At 45.3% G+C, this 20,968-nt stretch overlaps 1 protein-coding gene across 3 annotated transcripts in view; it reads right to left on the minus strand.

Annotated features, from left to right (window-relative positions):
• The window catches only part of CACNA1H (calcium voltage-gated channel subunit alpha1 H), a 191,115-nt gene that overhangs the window by 29,002 nt on the left and 141,145 nt on the right, over nucleotides 1-20,968 (minus strand). For all 3 annotated transcript variants that reach the window (XM_072348953.1, XM_072348954.1, XM_072348951.1), the window contains exons 11-24: nucleotides 18,070-18,221; nucleotides 16,855-17,040; nucleotides 16,040-16,157; nucleotides 14,472-14,627; nucleotides 10,539-10,629; nucleotides 8,023-8,231; nucleotides 5,968-6,402; nucleotides 5,176-5,276; nucleotides 4,651-4,774; nucleotides 4,450-4,518; nucleotides 4,156-4,340; nucleotides 2,148-2,274; nucleotides 1,431-1,556; nucleotides 716-805 (exon numbers count right to left, since the gene is read on the minus strand). In XM_072348953.1, coding sequence (XP_072205054.1) covers nucleotides 716-805; nucleotides 1,431-1,556; nucleotides 2,148-2,274; nucleotides 4,156-4,340; nucleotides 4,450-4,518; nucleotides 4,651-4,774; nucleotides 5,176-5,276; nucleotides 5,968-6,402; nucleotides 8,023-8,231; nucleotides 10,539-10,629; nucleotides 14,472-14,627; nucleotides 16,040-16,157; nucleotides 16,855-17,040; nucleotides 18,070-18,221 — 2,169 coding nt within the window. The remainder of the gene's footprint in view (nucleotides 1-715; nucleotides 806-1,430; nucleotides 1,557-2,147; nucleotides 2,275-4,155; nucleotides 4,341-4,449; nucleotides 4,519-4,650; nucleotides 4,775-5,175; nucleotides 5,277-5,967; nucleotides 6,403-8,022; nucleotides 8,232-10,538; nucleotides 10,630-14,471; nucleotides 14,628-16,039; nucleotides 16,158-16,854; nucleotides 17,041-18,069; nucleotides 18,222-20,968) is intronic.

Below are 20,968 nucleotides of genomic sequence, written 5' to 3' on the forward strand. Positions count from 1 at the left end.
TCTTTCTTTATTTTGGCACTTACTTCACGTAGGGCTTAAAATTAAATCTCAGTGCATCTGTAATCATCCCACCTGGGTGACTTTTTTGTAGGTAAAGACAAGTTTCTGCTTATTTTTTTGAGATAAGTGCTCACTGATAATGTTTCTTGCTTGTTATGGGACCTTCTGGAGCAGGACAAAGCTGAATGCAGAGGGTTACTGTAGTTACAGTCAGGTATTACCCATTGAAGACTCTTGAGTAACCTTTGCTGATATCTCACATCATAGAAACTGAATGCTTCTTTCATGATGTCTCTGGTCATCTCCCCATCTCATGCTTGTTTGCTCATATTCAGCAGGTCTTCCATGGAGCCATAGTGCAATAGCACACGTGGGACTCAAGAACTATCACTGTAATCAGAATCCCCATCAGTGCTTGGCTGTATAGTGCAAGGGGTGCAGCCACTATAAGAGCTGTTCAGTGGGGGGCAGCAACCCTCAGCTGTCTGATATGGACCTCAAGTAGGTCCCATCACTCTGCTCCTCCCTGGCACTTGATCCTATGATTCTATCACTATTCCGTGGTTCTAGGAAAATGAAGATTGGCTGGGTATATCACTGATGCTTGATGAAGTAAGAGATACAAATGCATGCAGCTTATGGAACTTTAAAAACCAGTCACCCAAGTATGGAATTTCTGATGGCAGCACTCTTAATCTCTCAGTACATTTATTACCTGTTGGTCAATACCCACAGCATCCAGACCATCATACATGATGTTCACCCAGCCATCTTTGGAGGAAAGGACAAACAAGGACATGAGGGCCTGTAAGAAGAAAAGCAGGGAAGACTGTTGTAGCATTTCAGCCCCCAAGGAGGAAACCAGTAACAGGCAATGCTCAATCAAACAATCTATAGCTCCTAACACATGATCTGGCCTGGAGTTGGTGGAGAAATGCAACATACTGTGGTTTGATTTTACCTGTTTGCACATCTGACTTAAAAGTGAGCAAACTGATATGTCAGGCTGGCCAAACGTCATGAGGTTTTATAAAGTAATCAGGATACACCCCAGTTTCTACTACAGGCTTTCCAGACAGTACAGGAGACCTTACTGGTTTTTCATTTGTAAATCTAACATCGGGAAGCCAAAAGATTAAAAGTGACAGTTGAGATCCATGCGAAAGGGACTGCATGCAAAAACAGCTCTTCTAAGACAAAACTCTCTTATTAAAGAGGAACTGTTTAACTTTAGGACGTCTGATTGCAAAACATCAACAGGTGACCTGATTCATTGCTACCCAAAGTCCGGGTTGTTTCTGATTGATGATATCTCTGTCGTTCTTGGAAGCTTCCTCTGACGGATGCTCAACGCCTTTCTCAAAAACACAATTTGAAATGCTCACTTACTAAAAACTGGTACAAAAAAAATCCCACAGTGAGGACTTTACCTGTCCCAAATTGTCAAAGTTGTACTTCCGCCGAACCCATCTGTAGTGTGCATTAGTGCAGTCAGTCTTCGTAGTGATGTTTTTCACATCGGGACCATCACAGTAGTAGAATTTGCCTTTAAAAAGCTGTATTTGAGAAGCCAAAAAAGAAAGAAGAAGAACAAAAAAAGGAGCAGCTGTGGAAAAGCCGTCCCCCTGATTTATCTTTCTGTCTCCTGGCAGAGCTTTTTGCCAAGTTCCAATCCCCTTTCTTTCCTCCCAGCTCAGATACCTGTCTCAACACACACAGCAGGAAACTAACTCAGGTGAAAATTCAGGTCTTGAGACAGAGGTGCTTCTTGCCTCAGACACAACAGAAGGAAGGAGATCCTTCAGTCCTGCTCTGTTTTTATGGGGGGGGATAGGAATCTCCCCTCTGGAGGAAGAGCCTATATCCTATAAATCCCAACACTCAGAGCCAGGCAGGATAGCTGGAATCTGTTTTTTCCTTCCCATTGCCAGTGAGGTCTTGTCTTCTAATCCTGTGCACCTTCTAATAAGCAGATGTCAGCTCCCCCCCTGAGCACTCCTTTTAGGGTCTGGCTTTTCTTTCCTAAGAACTAACTGAAATCCTCTCCCAGAGAGATTCAAACTCATTACTTCCATCTTAACCCCAGGTGACAAAAACTCTTTGGCAGCAGCTGCTTACAGATGGCAGTGATGAGGGAAATACTCTACCTGCACCCCTAAAATCCCAAAGATAATGAAGAAAGCACAGCAGATGAGAACAATATTCCCAATAGGCCTCAAGGAGGAGATCAAGGTTTCTACCACCAGCTTCAGACCTGGGGCTCTGCTGATGACTCTGAAAAAATAGCAAAACAATAAAGCCTTTTTTTCTTTTCTTTTCTTTTTCTTTTTTAATGCATTTCATATTATTGTATGTTTGTTTTTCCCCTCCTGCTTGGACTGCAGCGAAGCTATCGCAGCCCTTCTCTATCTGCAGGCAGCATTCAGAGATGACTACTGATGAAGTTAGGCAAACAGAACATCCACAGTTACGTTACAACTACTTTCTAGTAACAGAGAGGTGGAAATACTCTCTACTGGCATGATACCATGGAAGTTCCCATTACAGCTTGGTCCCCTGAGGCCCCTTTATGTCACCAATAAGGACCTGTGACCAACAGCTCCACAGCCAAAGGGTCATCCCATTAAAGAGCAGCATGGCTTGCTTGCTGTGAGGTGATGAAGGGTCAGGCATGCTCTGAGCACAGCCTGGAGCACGCATTGTGGAGAGCAAGTATCTTCCTTTTCTGTTTAAGTGCCTGGAGAATGGCTCTCCCATAGGTGTCTGAAAAACCTGTTTGCACACAGAGGTGTAACCAGCCTGAGCAAGCTTTTCTGGACAGGCAGGTGTATGGACTGAAGAACACCATGGGTTTTTTAGAAGGAGCCTGCAGAGCCCTTGCAGGGTAATAAGGCTTTCATACCTGCCAGATGGAGAAAACATCAGAAGCGTATGCTGCAGGGACACAGGGTTTCAATATGGTCTTGCTGGGCTGCACATAAAGTGGCTGTCTGAACTGCACCTACAAAGTGTTAGGAATGGCTCCTGGAGGAATCCTAGAAGCTGTAACAAGCGAAGCCACCATCAGGCGTGATAGATTCCTCTCTATTAATAGGATCTGGCCTGGTTGGATTCTCCAAGACCATTTCTTTTTTCCTTTTATTTTTGCTTATGAACTGCCTGCGCCCTGATTTCTGTCCCTAGTTATGTGTGCCAGACAGGTGCCCTGAAAGCAAGCCAAGCCACAGTTTGTCCAGGGTGACCAGAGCAGCCAGCACTGCAAGGGGAAATCACTGCCACCAACAGAACAGAGTGTGGGAGCAAGAGAGGAGGCAAACACTTCTAAAGCTATTTGTCACCAAGGAAATACAGTGCAGCAGACAAACAGCCCTTGCTCTGTCAGTCATGGGCCTAAACAAGATTGCCTCTTTCTAATACTCTCATAAGCAAGCAGCAAGCAGCTTTTCATGAGACAGCCTACAGGCCTCTGGAGGTGCCTATCTTACTGCCACTGAAATTTCATGAGAAAAAACTCATGTTTCTTCCTTGCTGAACAGGATGGAAATAGAACAGGAACCACAAGCTGATAAAAATCCCCCAAGCATTAACACTCTTTGCTATTGCATCACTGTAAACAAAATACAAATTCTCTTTATGTCTTTTCTCAAATAATGAAAGCATCTCTCAATCGTATTCCTAGCTGAGAGCTAAATTGTTTTGCAGCGATGTTAGATATTCAGGCACAGGAGAGGAGATACAGATGCCTGAGCTTATCAAATTATCATCAGCACCTGTTCAATTGCAAATTCTCTCCCAGCCAATGCTACCTTCCTGCTTGGGAATGGCTGCGAGGTTGCACAGTTTAACAAGGAGCCAGACTGATTTGTAAAACGGTGATAAAATTGCAGGCTGGAGGAGGCATTCAGTGCACTAACTGCCTGAGTATGATAACAGCACTAGCTCCAAACGCCATCCGCTCTTCTCCACACTGGAGAAGACAAGTTATAATTAGAACTAATTTCACTCTTTTCAAAGGGTTTCACAAGATAAGAGCTCCCCAGAGATGATCCCATGTTTCAGCTTTTCGTCTTAGTAAGCAACGCCTTGATGGATCATACGTATTTTTCCCCAGTTCCTGATTTATGAACACAAAACAAACCCTATCCAGGAACACACCGGAGAGGTCTCAAGGTCCTCAGCAGCCTCAAAACACGAAGGACACCCAGGATCTTTGCTCCTCCTGCTGATGCCATGGAGACAATGATGTCTATGATAGATACGAAGACCAGGACTCCATCCAGGACGTTCCAGCTGCTCTGCAGATAGGTGTTCTCCCCAGAGAAAAAGCCAAGAGCTACTACCTACAGCCAGGAGAGAAGGGACATGTGAACTGCATCCGTATCATAACTATGTCAGATTTTCAGCCTCTGTCAGGCCTCACCACGTGTCACGGGATGGAGATGTAATTACCTTAACCATCATTTCAGCCACAAAGATTGCAGTGAAGATGTAATTAGAAACACTCAGGAATATCCTCTCCTGCAAAACGTAAAGTAGCAAAAAACAGCATGTTATTTAAAGAGGATATGGAACAAACATCTTCTATCTTTCAGGGTCTTGCACTGCCAAGATTAAGACGTTCATGTGAGATCAAGGAATGAAATGACTCACGGTGCTGTGCGGATCTATGTCTGGTCTCTCCAGTGCTATTGTAATGCAGTTGAGAAATATGAAGACCAGCACCACATGATCAAACATTTTGTGGGCAATGACCTTCTGGCACATCACTCGGAACCTGGAGAAAGATAAATATCCTTCAGATTTTTGGGTTGGGAAGAGACTCGTACCTGAACAGTGTGTCCTTGAAAGCCACCAGCAGCTATGCCACCAGCATCAGCCCACGTTGGTGAACAAGTCTCCCTCCACAAGCACAAGTTTCTACCATTATCAGAAATAAATAAACAGGCGTAATAATGGCTATTATAAATGATGGTTATAAATTCTTCTTCCCAGACAGGCATGGAGTGACCCATGCAACAATTCTGCCACAGTTAACAGAAAAGTCACCTAAAAATCAAGGGTCAGATTTATCAAACTCTCAGTGCTTCTGCTTTGGAAGGATCTTTCCCAAGGCAAGGTCAGCTATAAATGTCATATTCCTTTACTGCTCAGACATGGTGGGCTGGGATTTCTTACCGATTCTGTGGGGAAAACAAGTAGAGGGACCAATCCTCGTGACTCTTGCACCACTCTGGTTTGTAGGGCTCCAGGACTTTACGAATCCGGTAGCAGTAACTCTGGATAGAAAAGAAGAAACACCTTTTCTTCCTCTTTTATTTTCCTGCCTCTTCAGCTTCCTTCTGTGAAAGGGAGCAGTACCTGGGCATTTCAGAGTGCCTGAAGGTAGTCCCAGCACTGGGGCAGAGCTAAGGCAGGCATAGGGAGGGGTTGCCATATTTTTCCAATGAAATAGGGGGGAAAGGAAGGAAAGAAAGGGGCTGCTTTACAAATGTGACAAATCAAGGCTCCTAGGTATGTGTCATTTTGAGATCCAAAGTTGTGTCAGAACCAAAAAGGGCCTCAAACAATCACAAAATTAAACAGTGTAAAAAACACTCTTTCTGGACTTCCAAGCCTTCAAGATACCAAATGGCTCCTGAGAGCAAAGTCATGAGTTCTGTGGTCTACAGCTCATTTTTGGAGGCTTCCTGACCAAGAAGACAATAGCAGCCAGACAAAAAAAAAATAGGTAAACGCCAGCACATTCTGTTAGAGACCACTGCAGTGTAACAGCCCACACCATTAGTGTGAACACCTATTAGGAAACAGAAGGCCATAGATTGGTTTTATCTACATCAGCCAACAGGCCCCAACACATCTGAGCCTGAGCTGGATTTTTAATCAGCCTTCTTGGAGCGCAGGCTGATTAAAAGTGGCTGATTAAGCAGCCACTTAATGCACGAGTACCCAATTTTCCCCTCAGCTTACATCCTCCATGTCATCCTCATAGTCCACGGCCTCTTCCTTGTGGCCATCGATGTGCAGGAAGAACTCGCTGGGGACGTGCACCATCTTGCCATTGCAGTCTTGGTACTCAGCAGGCAGAACAGCCATGGGGCTGATACTGAGTGAATGGCGCATGGGGGGCAGCTGCAGCAGCTCGGGCAGGTCGAGGGAGCTACGGTAATCCAAGGACTCTGCCCGGCGGTGCAGTGAGGGCCTGCTGACCGTGCTGGATTTGGCGTCATCAGAGTCATCGTCTGTGCTGCCTTTCCCCTCCCCGGAGAGCAAAGACTCTCTTTCGCCAGATTGGTTCTTCTTCTTGAGGCTTGGGGCTCTGCCCAGGCTGTTCCAGCTTGAGCGTCGGCTTCCCCAGTTGCTGTTGGTACCCCAGTTGGCACAAGGGGAACTGCGGAGGCTAGACTGAGAGAGGAGAAAGACATTTGAGGGTTTGTTTGCAAGAAGAAGTAAAGGGTATGGCATTTCCTCCAGACTGAAGGCAATCCTTGAACTAAACTCATAGTACAGCTACCGAACCAAACCTCCATGCTGCATCACATCCTACCGTCCTGGGAATGTCAGTTGTGCATAAGAACTGAACCCAAAGGTGCTAACTGCCAAAGCAGCGTTTTCTTTCCTCACATCCAAATGGTTTCAGCACACAGCCTCCCTGGCTTCCAGAAGGGTGCTGGCACCCAGTCACCCAAGTCACTTGGAAACTGTGCCCAAATTTGCATTGCCTTCTCTTCAATATGCTGTATAAGAAGGTAGAATGAATGTCTTTCTCACAGCGAATTCCTGGCTGTGAGCAGTGTGTTAGTGCCATTTGGCTGGCAGGTGATTGTTACACTAAGAACACTTAAGGTCAGCACAGGAAAACTAGAAGGAAAACTCCCTTCATGGCTTCCTCCCAGCACAGAAACAAGGCAAACTGCCTTTCTCCTCCTGTTCCTCAATGTTGGCCAGCTCTCCTTTGACTGCTTCATCTTCCTTTGGCTGTTGGCACTGACGTGTTCTCAGAGAAAGGATTCAAACCATGAACAACCCTCTCCAACTACTCACAATCCCATGAATCCCCAAGGCAAACAGCAGTCATCTCTATTTTCCTTTCAAAAGCATTACCTTGACTAAGCAGCTTACCAAAGGGATCCTGACTGTCTCTGTACAAAGCGCCTTCACAGTCTGCTGCCTTGATTTGAACATGATATTGCAGTTACGGACCAGAAGAATAGGACAGATAAACAGCAGCAGAAATCCACTTTGTCTATTAATTCTGCTCCCTCTGTTTTCACAGAGCTGCCCTCCTGCTCCCTGGTTGCAGGCAAAATACGATCAGTTGCCACGCCAGCCAGCTCCAGCCTGATCTCTGCTCTGTGAGCTGTGCCCAGTGGCAATCAGTCTGCTCACATTTTGCTTTCTCTATTTCCCCTCCAACAGGGCTGCCATACGGTAAAGGGGGCTCAGCTGCTGGGGTCAAATGCTTCATTTCCTGCAGATTCCAGCTCCAACCCTAAAACGCTTATACTCATTTTGCTCCGCAGGGACACTTGACACCAAGACAGCATAGCACGGCCAGTGGATTTGGCAGAAGGTGCCTGCTTCTCCTCAGAGTGGTTTGCTAGGCCAGCTGCATGAACCTGTGACCTATTTCACATTGCTGCTCTCCAGGGAAGAGGCCTGACATAGACTTCTGATCAGATATTGGGCAGGAAAACGCTGAATCCCAGAGCATCCCTCTCTGCCCACTTCACACATTCACTGTCCTTGAATGCAATGCTGTCACTGTCCTGCCAACAGAGTATCACACCCACTCATTTCTCCCTCTGGAATTTGCTCTTCTGCCTTCCTGCATATTTCCCATCCCTCTGCCTTCTCCATTTTACAGCAATGTACACACAGTGAGGAACACAGCAGCTGGCCCTGCTGAGTTGTGGCAGCGCCAGAAGTCCCAGCAAACCAGAATTGCTGCATAGAACTTTATGCATGCAACACCTGTGCAGCTTTCAGGCACTCGAGTGAGAGCTGTTAGCCTTGAAAACCTACCGAGGACTTCTGATCGTAGGTCAGGGGATCTAGAGAAGCGTTACTCCCTCTCCTCGAGTCCACAAAAGTGTGCACTGAATCCATGTGTGGGGAACACTTTGGGGTGGGCATCGGTGTGGCAGCGGTGCGCATGATTATAGGGGGTGGCATGCTGCCCCTGCCCTCCAGGTGCCCATTCGGGGTGACGGCAAGTGAGTACATCTTCATCTCTGGAGAGAAGGGGAGAGAGAACACACAGTGGATGTTCAGCCAGAGTGAAAGAATCACAGAATCACAGAACGGACTGGGTTGAAAAGGACCATAATGATAATGCAGTTTCAACCCCCTGCTATGTGCAAAGTGCCAACCAGCAGATCACGCTCCCCAGAGCCACATCCAGCCTGACCCTGAATGCTTCCATGGATGGGGCATCCACAACCTGCTTGTGCAACCTGTTCCAGTGCATCACCACACTGTGAGTCAAAAGAAAAAATCACTCATCATAACAGATATTGCTCCTTGGGTCTTTCAGGAACTCCACCAATCAGAGATAGAAAGTTGTGGGGAATACTGAGATTAACTGATCACGCTGAAAGACACAAAGCAAATGCCACAGTGTTCTCCAAAGGAAGCTTCTTTCGCTCGGTGTTTCTGGGGATTAGGAAAGTGGAGTCACAGCTTTTTGGTTCTGAGAGAGACTTTCCATGTAAAGGGCACTGAGAACTGGCTAAACTCACCCTACAAAGTCAATCTGTTCTCCCTGACATAGCCTCCTGTGCAGAGAGTTTTATGCTGTTCTGATGTGCTCTGAGCTCCTTCGCGTGGAAGGCACGAAGCAAACATTAGTCACTGCCTTTAGTCATCTGTTCAGAGGGCAGGAAATGGAAATGGCTTCTAAACAGCTACATGCCTGGAAGAATAAACCTTCTGTAACAGAGAAACTGAATGGTGTAACCGAATGTGGTAATTGTAGAAAGCATTACAGCTGCACAGAACCTATGGACAGCTACAACTGTATTTAAACTGAGTAATGCCTCTGGCCCTATGGAGTGCAATAACAGCCCAAACCATCAGCCTACTTTCAAACACAAGAGTGAAGTTGAATTAACTCTTATTTTACTGGGTTTAGTTGATCCTGGTTTGATAACCGTAGCGTCACAGTCCTAGGGAGGGGAAAGGATGGGACCATCTGTGAAGGACAGGAAAGATGGAGAAGTCTGCAGTGAGAAATCCAAGTAAGCACATTACCCCTGCTATTTCTCCTCCACTGGCTGCTTTTGTAATGCAATGTGCTTCTACCGTAGTATCACCCGTTTAGTTGCTGGCTTGGACATAAATATCTGATCTGCATCACAGAAGTCCCTGGGAACACTGCCACTCACTTCAAGGGGTGGAAGATCCAGCTCAAAATTTGCTCATCTGCAATACACGTTCCCCTTGCCAGTGTATCTGTTTACAGACCAACAGCATTGTAATAGAATTGTTAATGTCCTTATGCTGTTTAGACACTGGTTGGCAAACAGGAGGCTAATGGAGACACACCATTTCTCATGGACTTTGACAAAAAGCTCAGCCTTGTTTTCTATTCTCCTACTACCTGAGAAGAGATGAAAGTAATTCTTTCCCATAGAACTCTCTTATTATTTGAAACTGTCCAGCAAATAGATGGTGCAAAGGAAATTTAAGCTGCGAGTCTCCTTGCCAGCTATTTGCAATGGAGATTCCTCTCCTCATTTGGAGTTTGGAATTTGCTATTTGATCTGCAGCCTGAGTAGCTCTGCCACCTTACTGTGATCTAGCTCTATCTCAGCTTCCTCAACAAATTACTTCTGCCTCTTCCTAAGCTGAATTCCATCTGTTCACCACAATCAGCATCATTTCTTTAGCTGAAATGACCCCTAGTTTAAAAACATTTAAAGTAATCCTAACAAAAGCTTAAGCTGAGCATAAAAACACAGAGAGACTAAACCAGCTCCTGTTTACCACTGTACTATTCACTCTTTCTGTATCTGATCCCTTCCTTTCCCCTACCTTGCTGCAAACGCTACAGAGTGAAAACCATCTCCTATTATCCCATGCTTATTGTACAGTAGTACAGTGTGGACTTATTTCAAACCAGTTGTCAGGTCCCCCTGTAACACAAATAATCAGTGCCATTTCCATCCATCAAACCTCACCTAAATGCTCTTGTGAGAGGAATCAAAAAGAACAGATGAGAACATGATTGATTAGAAGAGCTGCTGAGACGTCGTGTGAGAATACTGCTGTCAGCAAACTCCTTTGTGGTAATGATACAGAAGAAGCAATGAGACATAGCTAAATATTCTACTATATCTGAAACTAGGAAAGACATTTGTGTAAAGAAACTATCAGTGCTCCCAACACGCTTCACGTAGCTGCTCTGTTAACACACCTATCAGACTAATTGTGAATCAGAAAGGATTCTTCCACTTCCTTCCATACATTCCAAGGAGATGACGACTGTGGATGCAGAGCTGTAGCACAACTCAAATTCATGGGAAAACAGGAGATCCTACCTGTTGCATGGAGGTCTTTCAGCTTCTCAAAATCATCATCAAAGTTGGCGGATGTCTTGTCCTCATCTGTGTCTGACCTATTGGCATCCCCCTGCAGAGAGGAGAAGGTAATTAACAGACCTGATTCACCTCACCTTTAGCACAAAGGCCATTTGGATTAGTTAGCAGCTCAGAGATACCTCAGCTTATCGTGGTCAGTTAGAGTTCGGCCCAAGGACGAGGACAGGAGACTGCCAAGCCCTAGGGAATGAACCCTTTTCCTAGATATGATTCATTTTCATGCCTAGAGAAGATAATGCTGTGATTGTGATGACTGTTCCTGCAATGTTGCTGCACAGTTCCTTCACTGTGCCCAGCCTGCTACTAATAACGACCAGCCTAAGTCATGTACAAGCCTATCACCAAAGAGATATTGGCCAGTTCTCTTCTGCTGGTGGGTCTGCAGTGAGAAGGGATTCTGGCAGGCTATCAGCATGGCTGACTTGATTCACCAAGACCTCAGTAAAGCAGTGCAAACCAGTAGCAAAAGGATGGACTGAAGCAGCTGAGCCTAGAGAAAGGAGCAGGGCTCCTTAACTGATGCCTGAACAAATTACCATGGCTTCTAAAGACACGGTGCTAAAGTGTTAGTGAACTTAATTTCATCCGTGATGTACTCCTAATCGGTGCAGCCAAACAGAAAGGACGACTGAAAAGTTTAAGCTCCCTTATTCATTTTCTCTGTATCAGAACAGAAACGCCACTGCAGAGTAGCTGAAAGATCTGCATCATTTTGGAAGGTTTGTTGGCTTCTCTGGAGCAGCCTCTGGGGTAGGTTTCAAAACGACACAGGAACAATGGAAGCACAAATATGCAATTGTGGTCCTGTTTGAAATGTGGCTGCTTGCTGTCCTATGCGCAAGTGAGGAATATTCTGTACTAAAAATGGTTTTGTGGACAGCGAAGCCTATTCTTTTCTAGGGATACGCCTGCCAAACTTGCTCCACAGGCAGATCAGAAGCTGAGATCAAGCTGAGACTGTGTACTGTGATTCACAGTGTAATTTTTACTGTCCTTGCTGAAATACTGCTGATGGTTCAGAGCTTCAAGCAGCTCTAATGTGCACCCTCTTAGCTGCACAAGTCTTCCAGGAGTCACTCTCCACCCAAGGGAAAGAAACACCTGAGCCAAGGGAGGAGTGGTGCACATCAGTGCCTGTCATCGCTGCTAACAGAGTTTCTTTGCAGGAGGGCAAAGTCAAAGAGGTCAAAACACGGATTTCTGCCAACATACCAACAGAACTAGGGATGAAAAAAGAGAAGTCAGCTCCATCCAGCTCCCATTTCTTCTTGGGAGTTATCCAGGGAGACTGTAACAGTCTCTGGTTTACAAACAGAGATAAGTTATGCATTTATAAGTGAACTAAGCTCTTGCAGCCAAAACACAGCCCTGAGAAGGGTTTTCTGTAGCACAGCTGATACCTCACTGTGAGGCATCTGACAAGCCCATAGGCCTGATGTCAAATTCTATAATAAATGGAAGTGGAGAGCAAAATGTGCCCTGCAAATGTCATTCCTGTGGTTGCTGGCCTTTTCCAAGGCAGCGCTGAGTGAATAATACAAGCTTTGAAAAGTACTCCTTACACATATTTAAATCACAGTCCAGAACAGCTCCGAAAGGAGCCATTAAACCTGAGCAAGAAATGACAGCCAATAGGCCAGGTCTGTAATCATACATTCAGACAAGATTGCACAAGGCTGCATATTTCTGGGCTTGTATTAGCAGGTGATTCAGCCTCTGAGAGGGCAGGCAGGTGAGGAACAGGATCTACACAGTACAAATGTACCTGCAAGCTGCCAGGGTGCTGCATGGAGAAAACCTTCTCGTGGCTTCAAGCACACAGCAACAAAGGATGCTTAGGGGCTGCAGGTGTAACAGAGAAGCAGGAGACTTTGCAAGGGCCCTCTGTGCCTAACAGTAAGACTGCCTGAGCTAAGACTGAAATCACCATGCAATAAAGAGGCACAGCCAAAGGGACAGAGGTAAACAGGAGAACTCAGAGTTCCCAAATGACTCCACTTTGCTATGAGCATAAGTGTACCAGCAAAAAGAGAAGCAGGAGTGCTTTCCAATCATTCAGGTCACACCTCCTGGTTATCATCTATTTGGGTTTCCTCGGCATGTCCTCTTTTTTCCACCCAGATTTGCTGGTTGGTGCAATCACAGGAGATCTGACATGGCTGCTCACTGAATACAGCTATTCTGAACTACCATGTGGCCAACATATTGCTTGCTTCTTCTGCATGCAGTTCAGAACAAACTATTGCTTTAGCCCAGACTTTATTTTGCTATGGCTTGTGCTGTTTTATCAGCAGGATGGAGGTCAAACACAGCCACTCTCAATACAGCCAACAAATCTCCTAGAGGAAAACCATGTTTGGCCAGGAAGACAGCAGTTACTGCAGGGCTTGTAGAAATTATGGTAATTCTTCACTTTGGTCTCTCTAGGTTAATGTCTAGAATGTACATCTTCATCTGCCATGCATTACTAGCACATGAATAAGGCAAAGGTATTAGAGTATCCAGAGCAGAGCCAGCAAGAAAACAGTAAGAAAAGTTAGGAAGCAAACAGCATTAACATTAGCTCTGTCTCATGGGACATAGCTTGCTCTTGGAAAAGGATCTTCATGCTCCTTGCATCCAGCTGTTCTAGAACTTCAGAACATGGGCCCCACTGCACAAGCCATCAGGATGCTCACTCATGCAGTGCAGAGCCATTCACTCTGAAAGCAGAGAGCTGGACCACTCGCATCTCCTCTGTGTGTGCAGGTGGCACTCACAGCCCTCAGCATCCACAAAACAGCCCTCAGCAACATGCAGCAGGGTTGTTTTCTCACAATCCAGGTCTCGGTTCCTGTTGTTTCAATTAATTTTCCTCTGTTAGTGCCGTGAGGAAGCTAGGAGGGATAATGAATCTAGGCAGACGTCCTTGAAGGACATAATGTGGCTGTGTTGGCTTGAGAGAAGGGAACTGTTGGTCCATGAATATTTCAGTTATATTCCATGGTCTGTGATGGCTTGTCTAAGTGCGATATAAACACAGCAAATGAGAGCATGGTGCCATTTATGGGGGGAAAGAAAAAAAATGAGAAGTGAAAAAACCCCATAAAAACAAGAGTTTCTTTCTCATCTTTCCCTTGGGAGCTCAGGCGGTGAAAAATGAAACCACTCTCTCATTTTGTTTCTTAGTCAATGCGCCTCTGAAGCCACTCCAGCTTTTCCTTCTTGATGGTCACAGTAATAAAAAAAGCAATAATTAAAAAATTCCAAAGCGTGACATAAGCCTTTCTGACACCACCGCTCCCAGCTTTAACTGACACTGGATGACTTTTGCTAAGTCTCAAACTCATTTCCATTTCCATTTGCACCAGGACTTTGAAAAACAATGTTACAGACGTTAACTTCAAGTGTGAGTAAAAATTTATGTGGCCTGTATCATATCTCGAAACTTAACGTTTGCAACCTTGCAAGACAGCTTTTTTAATTGCTGTGCCACTAGCCTCAAATAACAGACAGGGGATGGAGTCTCAAGCAGAGCCCTGGATTCACCAGCTTGCATCCTACCTGCCCCACATGACATGAGGTGCCCCATGAAGAAACACAAAAGACAGCATATATGTGAAATTCAGGCATGCTAAATCCATCCTAAGTGACTTCCACCCTGCAGCAGATTAACCAAAGTGTTGCTCATCCAAGTCTCATGCCAAGTCCAGCAGGCCTTATCTGCAAGGACAGACTCAAATGAGCTCCACATGCCCAACCCAGCTTATCTGCACTGCTTAAGGTTAAATTTATTGCTGCCTGCATGGTTGGATCTGCTGATGTGAACTGATACATACGGCCCTGCCTGCACATAGCTTGCACTTTCTCCCTCCCCCTGCTCAGACCTCCTACCTCTGCCTGGAAGCCTTCCACCAGAATGGCAACCAGAAGGTTGAAGAGCACATAATTGCCGAAGGTCATCAGGGCCACAAAGTAGAGCGCTGCCCATGAAGATGTTGATGCCATCCCGTTGTAAAGGACCACATTCCAGTCCTCTTGAGTGAGGATCTGCAGAGAGGTGAAGGGGAAGACTCTGATTACTCCACTCCTCTCATGCATAGCAGCTGCATTCAATTCCTCGCTGACATCCTCATTTCTTCCTCTCCTTCTGACCTTTTCTAAGCATAATTATGAGCAGGCCTCATGAGACAGAAAGCAAAACATTCATTTAGTCAGAGCTTCGCACATGAGAGCTCTCCCCTGACCAAACCTCCCCTCTCTGCAGAAGATCTAGTGTCCTGCTGCCCATAAAGATGACTAGCGACATAAAAAATATGGCAGCAAAAGTTCCATTATTTGGTGGGGGTATTGCCTCCTTCAATAACCATTAATAGGCAACAAACCTGGGGCCAGGGCTGTTGTCCCCTCTAGAGATGCTCTTTTTAAGGTATATTTCTAAGGGCAGGAAACATGATATATGACATGATAAATGACATGAAGTGGCTTAAGAAACTCAGAGAAGCAAAGCAGTTTCCATTGGGTGAGACTACTGACAAACTGGGCAAAAAAAACCAGGCATCTTTGCAAAGTCTTGCTCCAAGGGACTGTCCTCAGGGATTCCCACTCTCCTAGCTTCCCTGGAGCTCAGAAATCCAGGGCCCTATGGAAAACAAAATGAACTGCATGCTGCTCATTAATTCAGGCTTACAGTGGCCTCTAACCCTTCTGAATATAAGGTAGCTTTGGGGGTAAGAATGCAGTCAGCAGTGCTAAGCCATGTCTCTTGTTAACCTTCATGGGACGTAGGGTTGAACCCTTGAGCTCTGTGCCAACTCTATTTGTCAATGGGGCTGTCAGAATAAATGCAGAAGTCTGTATTTATGTTGGAAAAAAAAAAAAACAGAACCAAACCAATTCTGTGAGCCTACAACTCTTCTCCTCGCTTCTTTGCAAGATGAAAAACTGCAATACATTATAACATTCACAGTGAAGGCTCTGGACTGACTTGCACCTTGCATTTAGAAACTTTGCTTAATACTGTTTACACTGCGCTCCATTTGCTGCACTTAGGTTGTAAGAACTGAGCTTTTAAACAGAAAAGACTAATCTTTATATTTAGAATGTCCTGGACGTAGCAGCTATTTGCTCCATTATGGAATAGCCAGTAATTTCAAGTATATAACAGACCCTGGCCACAGAGGAAACACAGCTTTTGGCATAAAGACTTCCTCAGAATAAAGAGCCAGCAGCTCCAGCTCTGAATTGTGACAGTATTTGCTACTCTTGGTTAAATGCAATTGTTCAGAAAGTGCATTCTCTGTGTGTGCAGTGAAGACAAGTGAGGAGACAGATATCTACACAACAGGAGCAGAATGGATGGCAGACTGCAGGTCTTGACCTTAACTACTCTATAAAGGGAAGATAAGGGTGGATTTTCAAGTCTTCTTAGACTTTTACAGACAACAGGATTCAGAGCTTACCTGAAATACTGTCACAATGGCCCAGAGCAAGGAATCAAAATTCTTTCTATCTGGAACTGTGTCTCCTGTATCAGTCTTCAGACTGAACTTGCATCCAAAAAGATGCATGCCGAGAATGCTGGAATGGGAGGAAAAAAAAAAAAAAGAAATAAATGGAAGAAATACATTATTGTGCAAAATACGGTTGCAGGAAGGGAGGCAGTACTTTTTTAGGGCATGTTTTCCCCTCCCAGTGTTCTGTGTGACAGTGGTATCCCCTCAGGAAGATAGGCTCTGCATTATCACTGACATACATGATCACCGATCAAATCCTGCTGTTTGGTTCTTGTGTGTCGTGTGTCATTATAATTATCTACACTGAAGTCAAATCAGGCATCTCTTGTTTCTAGAAAACGACAAACCACATTGCCAGCTGCCTAATCCATCCGGTTTCCAAGAACAGGATCCTAAGGAGCATTATTGGGTCAAACAGACAAATGCCTCAGAGTCTGTATAACCTCCCCCTCAAATACGAGGCTGGTAGAGTCCAGTTTCTGACAGCTTGCTGAGACACATATAAAGGAGATTCCTAAGAACTCCAGAGCCACTGTTTTACTCTTGTTGCCTGTTTGTGTTCTTCATTCATCTACAGAACTACAGCTTTGCATGGAAAACAGAGGCTGCAAGGAAGGAAATCATCTGTTGAGTGTCTGCTTGTCAGTCTATTGTGAGCACTGCTGTCACGCAGACAGCCTCGCAAACGTGCTGCATTCTCATCTATGCATTACAGAAGCAAGCGGAACGATTAATGGAAAAAGAACCGCAGCCTCTGGTACCTGAAGATAAAGATGAAGAGCATGAGCAACATGCAGAAAGTGGCAACGTTGTCCATCGTCTTCATCAGGACCACCAGCTGGCGACGGAGCGCGGGCATGAAGCGCACCAACTTCAGCACCCGGAGCAGCCGGAAAGTTCGGAGCACGGAAAGACCCCCGTCAGACTGCCCAATGATCTCCCAGACGCTGCAGGAAGGCAAGAAGAACTATAAACAGCAGTCCTGTACACTGAAAGCCCTAAGCAGGCTGGCTTCTTGCAGGATATCACACCATATAAGTCCTAAAGGGGTAGTTTATTTGCTGCTGCTTTCTCGCTTTTGAAAAACACCTTTGCTCCCAGCTGTGCAGAGCCTCAAACTCATGCACAACCTATGTCCTCTATAGCTGGTTTCTTGGTTCTTTAATTCCCTTGCTTGTGGCTATTCACAACACAGCACGTCTCCTGCTGTCACTGCACAAAGCCACAAGCCTAGCCACAAGAAGTCGATCATAATTTTGCACCAAGCTAATATGCAGAGGGATTTACATTTGTGGGGGTAGGTTGGTTTGATTTACATTTAATATTTAACAAGCCACAACTGGCCTTTGTTTTAGGCCTTTTCTCTGTTTCTCACTTCTCTGAATCAAAGGGATGGGCCAACAGAAGACAAGAGCACTATCTTGATTTACGCTTAGTATGTCTGCCCTGTCTTCTCTGTCTCAAATTATTGACCAAGATATGAACAGCGTTGGTAGATCAAATCCCAACATGGAGAGATGATGCACAACCTTCTTACATGCACGCTGTGCCATCCCCGGTGTAGGCTGAGACAGTATTGCCTTGGGAGAGGAGAGCAGAACATTGCCTTCTCTTACCCTCCTGCTTGTCCTGCTCTGGCCTGAGTTACATGTTAAGTTTGGAGACGTGCACTGCCGGGATATGGACACTCACAGCACTCCTTTCCCAGGACCAGAAGTTCTGCACTTCAGTGGAAAATAAACCACAGTGCCAGACACGTGGCGTAAATAGACCTTGCTCCCCATCTGCCAGGTCCATTTACTTTGGATGGCCCTTCTAGTGGTGGAAATCTAAAATGGGGCAGCATAATTATACCCCGTGATAGCCAGAGAACTCAGGATTAATACACGTCACGTCATTCCAATTTCCCATCCCACTCCCCAGCTGATCCAAGCCCTTGGCAGAAAAGCCACAGTGGAGAAAGAACTGGCAGTGACCTGATGACAACTATGATCCCATCAAAGATGTTGTACGGGTTCTTGATGTAGCCGAAGAGGCCAAAGGCAAGGAGTTTCAGGAGCATCTCCAGGGCGAACATGCTTGTGAAGACAATGTTGCTGATCTCCAAGGCGTTGGTCAGCTCGTCTGGCTACAGGGCAAGAAAGCAACATGGTCAAACAGACGCACAGAGGAGATGGCCAGGGGCTGAAATGTTCCTCTGTGTTTTCCTGTGTCCCTCCCACAGTCCCCAGGGTCTTATTGGAAACAAGGAATCCCAGCCCATTTTTGGAGCAGTGTCAAAACAAGTGCACTCAATATAAGGACCCAAGAAACTATGCATAGGAGAGTGCTTGTCCATTCTTACAAGAACATCTACAAAGGTAGTACGGCTTTTAAGTCTTCTATTTAGAACTGCATCACTCATGCTGTTTTTACTGCAGAGCTTTACGGGTCCTGCTATATCCCATGCAGAAGTACTTTCAACACAGCATAGCTCTATTCACAGACAAACAAAGCACTTTTCCTATGAATAGCTCTTAAAAGTATTAAGAAAACAAATATCTGTGCAAGGATCAATAGTTTTATTTCCCTTGAGTGCCTTTGGAAATCACCCCTAAAAACAAAAAATCCAAGACGATTTCTCTTTCTGAAGTCCTAGTGGGTAACTCACAACAGACCTTGTTAAAGAGACAGCAGTAGAGCTGTGAGTGCCAGAATTCCCTCTAGGATCACAGTGGGTTTATCTGATAGAACAAGTCTGCATGCAGCTTACACCTACTAAGCACTGATTTTTCCATTGCCCTCCTCCATCATCAGCACCGAATCACCTTGGGCTACAAACTCATATTTCAGACACGGCCTCAGAAATTCCCTTCTTGGGAGGTGCAGCAGTGCCTGCCCAGCACCTGGGCTCCTGATTCATGACAAGAACCTGGCACAGCAGGGACACATCCATAAGGCTGGCTGGGGTTTGCTCCAACAGCACCGAGCTCTGCAGTGCGCATTTCTAATGCTCACAACCCATTCCTTTGTAAAAGAAGATGACTCTTTTCCATTTCCTCCATGTGATAATATTGCCTAGAAAAAGGTGTTATTTTCATATCTGACTCATCTCCTGACTGATAATAACTTCCTTTACTCCCCATCCATCATTAGACGCTATGTTAATAGTTGGCAGTTTCTTAGGGATGTTGCTGCATTATCTGTGGCTCTGAAGGGAGAATGCCGCTGTTATCCTGAGGCACAACCACATTTAACTCCATGCTCTGTAAAGTGAATCTCCGGCAATTGAAAGAGAGGGGGAAAGAGTTAACTTGATATCAGGAACAGCCTGCACAGCCCCTACTATCGGCAGTGACAGTCTGTGGGCTGCTAATGAACCATCACTCATAGGCTAAATTACTTTATGCAATAGGCTGCCTTTTGCTCAACCATTTATCCAAGAGAAACAGCACTAAGAGCTGCAGTCCTCATGATTACAATTCATATACACTAATTACTAAGGGACACCAGGGGAAAGACCGTACAATTTCCATTCTTTAGTTTCCAGCAAGGGGTGACCCAGGCAGCTATATGGAGCACCAGGACAGCATGGCCCCTGGGCTGCCTTCCCTACACCTTTCTCACTGCATGCAGAACCCACTGGCCAGTGACAAGGATGGATGGCCCTCCATGCTGGCTGAGCTGTCAGTGTGAGCTTCTGCATTATTAGAGTGGAAACTGAACAGCAGATGAGCCAAACATCCAGGGATACCTCCTTCAAATGTGATTACCTTCTTTCAACACCAACCAGAGCCTAGAAAACAGCCTGCTGTGGGTATTTATATGGCTTATGAAATAGTTTGTTGCTCAGATTGCAATTCATTTCCTACTTTTCCTCACGTACTGATGAACAAAGATCTACAAGGAGGGTCAAGGAAGAGACAGCTGGAAGCCAAGATGGATTTGGCCATTCCCCTGGAGTCAGCCACTAGGAGACACTGTTGTGTTGTTCAAATTCAAACCAACCCCAGAGCAGGAATTTTTCCAGGAGCCTTTTTTTTTTTCTCTGGGAAAAACAAAATGTTGATTTGCTGAAAACAAAACTTTTCATGGCAAGGATTATTTCTGTCAAACTTCCTGGCTGGAAGAAAATGAAGTTGCAACAAAAGCTTTCGAATTGCTATCATGTCTTGTTTTGACCTGCTCAGAAAAGGAAATTTCAGACTTTTTGCTTGAGATGTGGTTGTGCTGCAAAACGCACCTTCCTTTCTAGCAAGGAGTGACTAACAAAGCTTGGCATCAAAACGATCCACATCCATTAGGATAGTTCTAAAGAGGCATATTTTGCTTTTTACCAGATGCTTTGTAAGCTTTAACAACAATGACAACGCAACTACTTCCTCACTGGAAGGTTCCCGTCTGTATCAGAGAGAAGTTCCTTTTTCAAAGGACAGTGAGAGTGCATGACCCCTCATCCGCTCTGGATATCTCTACATCTTTTGCTGCTGCAATTCTTGACCTTTACAGTGGTTCAAGTTTTTAGAAGCAGCACAGGCCAGACAGCAACCAAACAACACAATGTTATGCCACAAAACACCCAGGAACCAACACAACGGATCAGGTCCCAGGTAATGTCTGTAAAAGGTCCAGATTCAAACACGATCCTCACAGATTTCAGATTAATCCTATTTAGCTTCAGGAGGAAGCATCCCATCATGGGATCAATTTGCAAGACTTCGGCATCCTTTAATGTCAGTTTAAAACAATAGTTAGCCTTGACACCAAGCAAAACATGTCCCAGGAAAACACAACCACCTCTGCACACTTTTAGGCCATATTCACGCTGCAGAATGTTGCAGTGATTCAAAACCATGTTTTTATTAGGGACAAACCTCAAACGTTTCAGCAGTTCAT

Source organism: Excalfactoria chinensis, chromosome 14, assembly GCF_039878825.1.
Source record: "Excalfactoria chinensis isolate bCotChi1 chromosome 14, bCotChi1.hap2, whole genome shotgun sequence".
Classification (NCBI taxonomy): domain Eukaryota; kingdom Metazoa; phylum Chordata; class Aves; order Galliformes; family Phasianidae; genus Excalfactoria; species Excalfactoria chinensis.